Source organism: Gracilinanus agilis, chromosome 2 (genome assembly GCF_016433145.1).
Source record: "Gracilinanus agilis isolate LMUSP501 chromosome 2, AgileGrace, whole genome shotgun sequence".
Classification (NCBI taxonomy): Eukaryota; Metazoa; Chordata; class Mammalia; order Didelphimorphia; family Didelphidae; genus Gracilinanus; species Gracilinanus agilis.
Window position 1 is genome coordinate 653,474,684 of NC_058131.1, and position 9,658 is coordinate 653,484,341.

General features: G+C 37.0%; 1 protein-coding gene across 1 annotated transcript in view; it reads left to right on the forward strand.

The window, feature by feature from the left end:
- Positions 1-9,658, forward strand: part of ARHGAP22 (Rho GTPase activating protein 22) — a 338,996-nt gene that overhangs the window by 74,908 nt on the left and 254,430 nt on the right. Inside the window, exon 3 of the mRNA XM_044665779.1 lies at positions 6,711-6,798. Within this exon, the coding sequence (XP_044521714.1) occupies positions 6,711-6,798 (88 nt within the window). The remainder of the gene's footprint in view (positions 1-6,710; positions 6,799-9,658) is intronic.

Here is a 9,658-nt window from a genome sequence, read left to right on the forward strand (position 1 = left end):
ATATACACACATACATATATATATATGAGTGAGACAATAATCTTAACCTCTGAATTTAGCTCTGTATGTGTATGTGTGTGTGTGTTTGCACCTTATCCAGTCACCATCTATTTATTTGACTACATGAGAGAAAAGAAGGAGTTTTGGATTTAATGAACTGGGGGAAGTAGAAAACAGGTTGTGCAGTATACTGATAATCAACTTCAGAAGTTGCCAGATTTAAGATCAGGAGGGCATAGTTTTAATATTGGTCCAATCACTTAACTCCTCTGGGACTCAGTTTCCTGTTCTATAAAATGAGGAGGTTGAACTCAGTGGTCTCAATTGTCACTTCCAGCTCTAAACCTATGATCCTAATGTAGAGGGCATTTTAGCACTGATTCCTTAACTAGTTAACAAATTAAAACTCCTTTTTAAAAAAAGTTAAATAATCAAAATTGAGTGTTAGCAAGGTTTTTATACTTCCTTGAATGAGTCAAAGCCATTTGTATGAGAGTTGGGGGTTCCATTCAGGAAATTTGTATGAAAACAAGGAGTCATTTCAGACCTTCTGAAGGTCAAGATTCAATAGATCAAACCATTTCCAGTATATCTTTGAGGAAGAAAGAAAAGATTGGGCTATTTCAGAGAAAGAATATACCAAGAAGAATCATTGAGTCTCTAGAACCTTAGAGCAGAGGTTCTAGTACAAGAGAAGTCTCTAGGAAACATCAGTTCTTTACTCACCTCTCCCTCTCCTTGCTTGCCTATCCAGAGACAATATAATATAATCTGTTCTTTCTTTAAACGAGCATTTCCAGTTAACTAAATTTTGACTCAATCACAAACAGGTCAGAAGTTAACTAGAGCTAGGTGTTGTTCATCTTTCCTTTTAAAAAGGACCAATTACATAGCAGGGTGATGTCTTGACTTTCAAATAAATTGGATTTAAGCAAGGAAAAGTTGCACAAAGTCATCAGCCTCACTCTCTTTCCCAGAGTCCAGTGGCAAGACAAAAGTCAGGATGACTGGTGATGGATGACCTTGATGTCTTCTATGTCTGACCAAGCTCTAGGTGCTCTACAGCACCTGCATCAGCCACCTTCTAGGCTTTTGGAACAAATTATTCTCAAGGCTGGGCAAAAGAGGTACACCATATGTGAATTAGTAGCCCTGGAAAGGGTTCAGCAAGCCCACATACCAGAGGTTCTGGTCTTTACTGAACACCCCATACACCTGTCACTCATACTACAGTATACTAGAGATAGGCATAAATGTAAGGTTAAGGAGAGAATCAATCTTCTCCTTAGATGTCAGGAATGTTTTTAATTGGAGACTCAGAACAATTGTGATTGAATTGATAATTACCTAAAACCAAAGAAGATTTCAACTTAAAATGGACTAATTATTCTAACAGAGTGATATGCTATAATCAGAGTAGCTCCTTCATGTATGGTACAGAAATTAAAATCTGGAGATACAGGGAAAGCTTACTAAGGAGAGATCCCCTACAGAGACTCAAGTCCTCGGTCTGGGAAGTTCAGTTCAAAAGACAGGATCCTGAGAATATGAGCTACCCTGGGAAAAGCATCTTTTTTCTCTATTCTAAAGAACATGGTGCCTGGGGCAAAGAATCTCTTGCTGTAGAAGAGAGGCCTTGTATATGACTCTGAAAGAGATAAAAACAATTCACTCCTCAAGAAAAAAAAACAACAAAAAGTTCTGATTTTTTCCCCCTTTCTCCTAAAGAGAGCTATTGCTGGTCCCATGGCAGATGCAAGAACCCTGTTTTTCTAAAAGAGCTTTAAAAAAGCCTTTGGTGTCTGAACTGAAAGAGCATGGCAGAATCCACTGTCCTCATGAAAGAGTCAAACACGCCCAATGACCTCAATTGTAGAGACAGTACTGCCCCTTGTTCCAGATCCTTAAAGCCTCTAGCCAAGGCCTTTAGTGGAAGCCAGATGCTGGAACCAAAGAGAAGTTCTACATTCCACAGTCATGTATGTGTCCAATGGAACTGTGCCTGGAAGCATTATTCAGAGACTATGTGACTGGGAAATCAATAGTCAGCAGAAGCTACAAAACCAGCAGAACTGTACCTAGTGAAGACTCTGCATCTGGTGGAACAATGTCCAGGAAAAGAGACCTGCAGAGAATTGTCCCAGTGAGAGCAAGAGAGAACATTATTAGGAGGCTTCTCTAGTCTTGCAGAATCAGATATGTGATCTTTCCCTCTAAATGTACACCTTAGCCACATGCTTCTTCTTGATGTACCTTTCCTATTGATAGCAAGAATAATAATGGAAGATTTCACCCAATGTTTTACTGCTACTTTTCTCACTGTGTTATTTTATTAGATAATTTTGCTTTGAACTCAGCTGACAATGTAAGAATGCATATTTATTAAAAACTCATGAGCTATGGCTTTGAGTGACTATGGGACCCTTTGAGTGACTAAAGCCTTGAACATCTGTTAGCCTTCCCTGGGGAATCCATTCTGCAAATTGGAGGGTGCCCCCACTGCATTCTGCCAGCGATTAAAGGACTAGACCAAGAATCATTCTGGCTGCTATAGTCGATGCCATAAGATGTGTTTAACATGATCCCAAGGACAAAAAGCCTATCCAATAACACCATGTTGATCCCCTGTTAAAAATGTTCCTCCCTGGATGATATGGTAACAGTAAAACCATCAGAAGCATCTCCTCTGGGGTCATCTGCAGAATCACAAAGTAAGGGGAATTATACTTCTATGTACCACATAAATGTTGAATTAGCATTATATGGTTATTTTATCTTCTTGTTAAAAGATGACACAAGCTATAGGATAGAGCACCTTTTATATGCTAGGAGGCATTGTGACACTATTCAATTCCCTCCGAATTCCTTGGTGTTTAGCCTTTTCTTGTGATTTCCAGGGTGCTTTTGCATCAAATTCAGATACTTTAAAAGTCTGTTTAGGGATACCCAATGTCACAAGAAAAGCCTTTTCAAATTAGACTCTACACTTTGGCCCCAAAGGCTTACTCTTTACCTCTATTTCCATGCTCCTTCTTTCTTCTGATCTAACCCATTTGACAGAGCATTAAGGTGAATAAGGCACGGTTCAGTCAATCCTCATAGGAGTCAATTAGTTTTACATGATGAAAAAAATCCATTTCTTTCCCACATTTGGGACCCTAAAGCCCAACAAGAAATTTTATAGATATAGGCAGTACAGTCATAAGGGATCCTGGGTGAAAGAATGTAAATGTCCCTGTGTATACCTGTCGCTAATAGAAAATTGCTCAAAATGATGGTTAATCAGAAGCAGCATCCTCTCATTAGGAGGACTTATTTCAATTCTTCAGCAAATATTAATGAGAGCTCAGATCTCTGCAGAATATATAGTCTATCCACATGTTCTCTCTTTGCAAATCTTGTTCCTACCCTCCGATAAAGCATTCATAGAGGACCTACCCAATGCACTAGAGAATTTTGTCTTCATTTATCTGTGATCTTCTTCTCTCCCTCTTCCAATAAAATGAAAGCTTTTTGAGGACAGGGACTGGTTTCATTATTGTCTTTCTATCTCTAACACTTAATAAGTGATAAGTAAATGCTTTCTGAATTGGACCAAATTCCACTGGGTAGAACATATCATTAAAGAGATAGTTGATTGACATCTGGAAAGGAAATCAGTAAATTACAAAGAGTCAACATGGCTTCATTAAGAACAGGTCTTGCCAGACTTTCCTCATTTCCTTTTTGGATAGGATTACTAAATATGTAGTAGTATAGAAGCTATAGATAAAATTTATCCAGACCAGTCATGCTTTTGATGAAAAATATTTCATTCTATTTTTGTGGAGAATATGGAGAGATATGGATCAGACAATAACATAATCAAATGGATTCAGAATTTTGGTGGATTCCAAGAATTAATTGCTAATGATCCTACTTTGACAAAGCAGGAAGTCACCAGTAGAAAACAACAGAGATCGATGCTTAGCTTTGCATTAGTTAATATTTTTGTTAATAATTTAGAAAAAGTCACAGTTGGTATGGTCATCAAATGGTAGATGATGTAGATCTTGACAGGAGAGTTAAAGAATGGAAAACAGCAACCCAAAAGACCCAAAAGGAACTTGAGAGGCAATAGAATTGAGCTGAATTTAATAGGATGAAACTCAATAGGAATAAATGTAAAGTTTTCTACTTGGGGAGAAAAAATGAATTTCATAAGCATAACTTGAGAAAAGCATGGGTGGACAGCAATTGTTCTTAGAAAAGTTTGGGAATTTTTTGTGAACCGCAATCTCATTATGAGTCAGCAGTGTAATGGGGCAATCAAACTGGGAACTTAGACAGTATTAACAGGGGGCTAAAGCTTCAAGGAATTAGTAAGTGATTGTTCCATAATATTCTGACCTTGTCATACCTCATCTGGAGTATTAAGTCCTGGCCCCACAATTTAGGACATTGATAAGCCAGAGTGTTGAAAAGACATAAGCAATAGAGTAAAGGACTTTGAGTTTAAGTCATTTGAAAATTGATAGAAGGAAATGGACATGTTGAGTTTGGAGAAAAGAAAACTCAGGGAGTGGGAATAGAGATACAATACTTATCTTCAAGGATATGAAGGGCTGATAAATGGAGGAGGAAATGAATTTTATTTGATTCCAGAGGATAGAACCAAGAACAAAGTTTGGAAGTTATAAAGAGGCTCTGTGAGAAGTTGATGCCAAAAACAACTTCCTAAGAATAAGAACTGTCCAAAAGTGGAATGGGAATCCATTAGAGGTGGTAAGTTTCCAGTCCTTTGAGGTCTTCCTGCAGAAGGTGGACTACTACTTGTTGAATAAATTGGAGTAGAGATTCATTTTGTGTGAGGATTGGGCTAAATGTACTCTCACAGTCTATGATTCTGTGAAATGAATTGAAGGTTCCAGGGAAATATAATTCAGAGCTTCTCTCTTCTCAAGTTCACTGTTTAGTCAAATAGTATTTGTATAAAATTCCTTAGGTACAAAGATGAATAGATATAGAACTGCGCCATGCAACTAAAGCCTCCAAACTAAAATTCCCAGAAAGCAATACTTTTTCCCCAAAATGCCAAAAGTCTTTGAAAAGTAATGAGTCAATGAATTGATTGGAAATAAGTCCACTTCAAATTCTTTGTACTTTAGTAAGATCCCAAGATCTTGAGAGTAAACCAAGTAATGGAGAGGTAACATTGGGGACCTCAATGCATCTGGAAATTTTGTACATTTTGAATTTTGTGGTACTATATTTGTGTCTGAGCCAAGTGTACGAATATGAAATAGAAAGGTAGAGAATGGGGTTAAGGTAAGAATATGTCATTTCAATCCAATAAATACTGAGTAAGCACCTACTGCACAGGCACTGGGCTAAGCTATTTTTCTTCTCAAAGCCTATTTCCTCATCTGTAAAATTAAGGGATTAACCAAAATCACATCTAAAGTCTCTATCACTCTTGACATACCATAAGCCAAGAAGAAGGTAGAATGCATGTAAAAGATAAGCAAAGATTACCTGATTTATAATAAACAATTTGAAAGAATGAATGAACAAAGCATTTATTTTTAAGTTCTTCTATGTGCTGAGGATACAAATAGAAAAATAATATATATGAAGGTAATGTCAAACCTTAAGGAGATTTAACTGGAATTAATAAGCCGACCCTACACTGGCACCTTTCCATTTGTAGGTCTCATTTCCAAATCTTTTAATACAAATTTAGAAATTCTTCTCATGTAGGTCTTGATCAACGACCCATGTAAAACCCAGTGGAATTGCACATTGGCTATGGGAAAGGGTAGGGGGAGGGAAGCGAAAGAACATGAATCTTATAACCATGCGAAAATATCCTTAATTAATTAATTAATTAGAATTTTCAAAAATAATGAAAAAGAAATTATTTTCATGTATGGCACAGTGCAGATGACTCCACAGTGAAGGGAACTAACTGAAAGGGTCTGGAGATTATTGTTGATTTAAACTAGCAATGGAGGCAAGCAGAACCTGGAAGCAAGAACTGCTCAAATTGGTCCAAGAGGTATGTTGGCTCTTTGGTGTCTGTGTGGAGTCAGAGGTAGATATATAAAAACAGATCAACCTTATCTAAGAGCAGGTTGCTATCAGAATTTATAGAAAGAGAGAAATTTAAAGGTTTGCAAAGCACTTTACATGTGTTATCCTTTTTGATGCTCACAGAAAAGCTTTTAGGGTTCTTGTGAGGATCAATTTGTTATCTCCATTTTTCAGATGAGGAAACTTAGCCTGAGAGCATTTAATGATTCTTCAAGGGTTATGGAGTTAAGAAGTGACTGAGGCAGGAGTGGAACTCAGGATTTCATGACTCCATTTCAAGTGCATTATCTACTAGATTGCAATAGGCATCACTATCATTGCTAAATTTCACTGCTTATCAGTCTCCATTAGCTCTGTGACCCTTAGGCAGGTCACTCCATCTTGCTCAGCCTCAGTTTTCCCTATCAATAAAATTAGGGAGCTGTTTTTAATTATAGACACTAGTAACACTAGTTTCCCAATCTCTTTGTATTGTTTAATCTTTTATCATGTAAATCATCCATCTCATAGGAAATAGGAAATATTGAACCAATCATACTGTGGTCCTGGACCTCTAGCCCTCTTATTGGACTGGTTATCAATCTATTCTTTCCTTCTCCTTATACCCCTTTTATATTTGTGTTTTTTGTCCATTTTAGGGATTTATTCCACTCCAAGGGAATCAGGTGACTGAGCTCCTTCCCAATCCCGAGGAACCAGGGAAGCACCTCTTTGAAATTGCCCCAGGTAGGCCAGTGGTTGTTTCATCTTTTCTCGACATTCAAACAAGATTAGGAGTTGTGACTCCATGGCAAAGACTCCTGGTGGTACATATGCTCTTTTTTTTAATTACCTCCAGTCTGGAATTAATGGCTACATGAATAATTTGTCATCTTATGTTGTATCTATCCAGCACCCAGCATCTATTTGAAAACTAAAAAATTTGTCACCCATTTCAGGTTTTAGCTGCTTCATTAGTTATATCTATAAGGTGATATCAACAGGACTGTCTGGTATTGCCAACAAGACTAAAAGAAATAAGGAGAAGCAAACAAAACAAAATGCCCCATTCACAAAGCAAAGCCCTTTGGGTCATGCCCTGAAGGTAAGGTGCTTCTGTAAAGGTCTGTAGCTTCATCCTTTTCTGGACCTGAGGACACATAGTTACCCCAAACTACTCCTCTATAATGTTGATGTTGCCTAGTCTCTGGTGCACCAAATCTTATCACCCTAGCCACAACTAAGAAAATATATGTATTCCCATAGCTCTCTTGGCTGCCTTCCCAGAGGTTGTTTCATTAACATTCTGACACATACACAGAGCAGGATTGACATCCTGGGACCACAAACCACCTCTGCCACCTCCATCCTGACCCTCTGGCATCTTTTTCCCTGTCTCCCCAATCTTTGTCACTGAAGACATTGACTCACAAGGGGCCAGTCCCACATGTACTAACGGTGATTGAATTGACTTCCCAGATTTAAAAAGTAACTGATACAGTCTCAGGACATAAGCTACTGTATTCTCTCACCATAACAGTCCCATCTGCTGCCTTCCAGGCTCTGGGTTCAACTGCACCATCTCCTAAATGGTGCTAGCAAAAGGTGAGCCATTATTAACAGCTATTGTCCCTATGATTAGACTAACTAATTTTGAGTTTAACAAATAAAAGTTGCCCAAAGACAGAGAAAAGCCAACAAAAATCTTGCTTATTTTGAGTCATGGAGGAAAAAAGAGAAATTCAAATGTGAAGTTAATTTTTTTAATCTCATATTATTTTTGACAGAAAGATTTTAAAATTAAATTGTTTTTTAAAGCTCCTTCAAGTTCAGAGTAATTAGCATAATTGTTTTTGAACTCAATAAAAGCATTTTCTTTCTAAATGGATTCCACAGTGGCTTAAGACCTGAATAAAATTGTTCTCAGCACTTGGGAAGATGCAATTTGCCTTTCAAGTGAGCCATTTTCTTCAAATAGGCAATATTACATCTAACCTTTATTTATACTCCCATCCTAATTAAATAACTTCATTTTTCAGTGCCAATCAATAAATATTGATGAAGTGCTAACTATGTGTTAGTATACATAGTTGTACTAGCTGGGTGTACAAAAAGAGGCAAAAGACAGTTCCTGCCCTCAAAGAGCTTACAGTCTAATGAGAGAGACAATAAGAAAGTCCATATATACTAAGCAAATATGTAGAGGTTAAATGGTAAATTTGTGTTGTTATAATTGTGAGCCATTTCATTTTAGCACCTGGTATACAGATTGTAAGCCCCTCGGTTTATAATCTAGAAGGTACTGTTGTTCTTCCAGCTCATTCCTACTTCAGTGATATAGATAATTAAATTACCTGAATTTTTTAAAGGAATTATGTTTTAAAGGACTGTGGAAACTTAATTTAGCCCAGTTTATTTTGTGTAGTCTCCCAATTGCCTATGAGTAGTCTAATTGTTTTGCAGTTGGATAAGAGTGTTTTAGAATTAAATCATAGAAGGAGAGTAAATTTAATAGCCCTAGGTAAAGAATAAAGATCATTTAGTAAAATTCTTTTTTTAAGAGAAATTGATCAGCAATGGAAAAGTCATTCATGATGATAGAGCAGACTTTCCAGGCATAGAAGTATAATTGGGTTGACTAATCATAAGGGTTTGATATTTCACAAATGAATAAAGTGAATTAAGGACTAAAAAGAATTATGGAACTACATGTAATCTCTTTGAGGAGATCAAAACAGTGTCTTTGGTGCCAGTGAAAGGCAGTGAGAAAGGATAAGGGAAAGATTCCTAAATTTGTGCATACCAAAGACTTCTTTGGGAGTGCTAAGATTTATACGTTTAGGAATTTCCTCCATCCTCTCCATTTGTTAGCATAAACAAGTCCTCCTGAAGAGTTCATATGTTGCCAATGAGATTAATCTGAAAAAAGAGAGCATCCAAAATTTGTATGTTACTTGGATCATACTCTAAGAATCAAAGTAAATTTGTCTGCCTAGCCGAAACCAGACTGGATATACATGAACTTTATCCGAGCTATTCTTCCTTTTATTCAAGAGGACTATGGGAGCCTAAAGTCTCTGTCACCCAAAACTAAGCCATGGTAGCCTAAGGAATACTTCTTTCTCCAACTGCTTGCCCCCCACCTTTGGTCATAGATGCAATTACAGTGATTTTAGCTTCTGTCTGTGGCTTAATGATGATAAGTCTCTTCTATGGTACAAATTCCTTCTTCTATAATGATAAGAAAATTTAGCTTAAAAGTTCACCAACAAATAGCACCAACTCATAGATAATGTATTCCATTTTTTAATATTATTTTAAGTATTAGTCTGAAAAGGTGTAAACTCTAGTCCTCAAGTAAAATTGTCCAAAAACTCAGAATCCAATATAATGCCCAATTATCATAATTAATATCAAGTACTTGAAAATATATATTCCTCTACTCCTTTTCATTTTCTATTATTTTTACAATTCTTGTTGCTAGTTCTTTTTTTTAAACCCTTAATTTCGGTGTATTGTCTTATAGGAGGAAGAGTGGTAAGGGTGGGCAATGGGGGTCAAGTGACTTGCCCAGGGTCACACAGCTGGGAAGTGGCTGAGGCCAGGT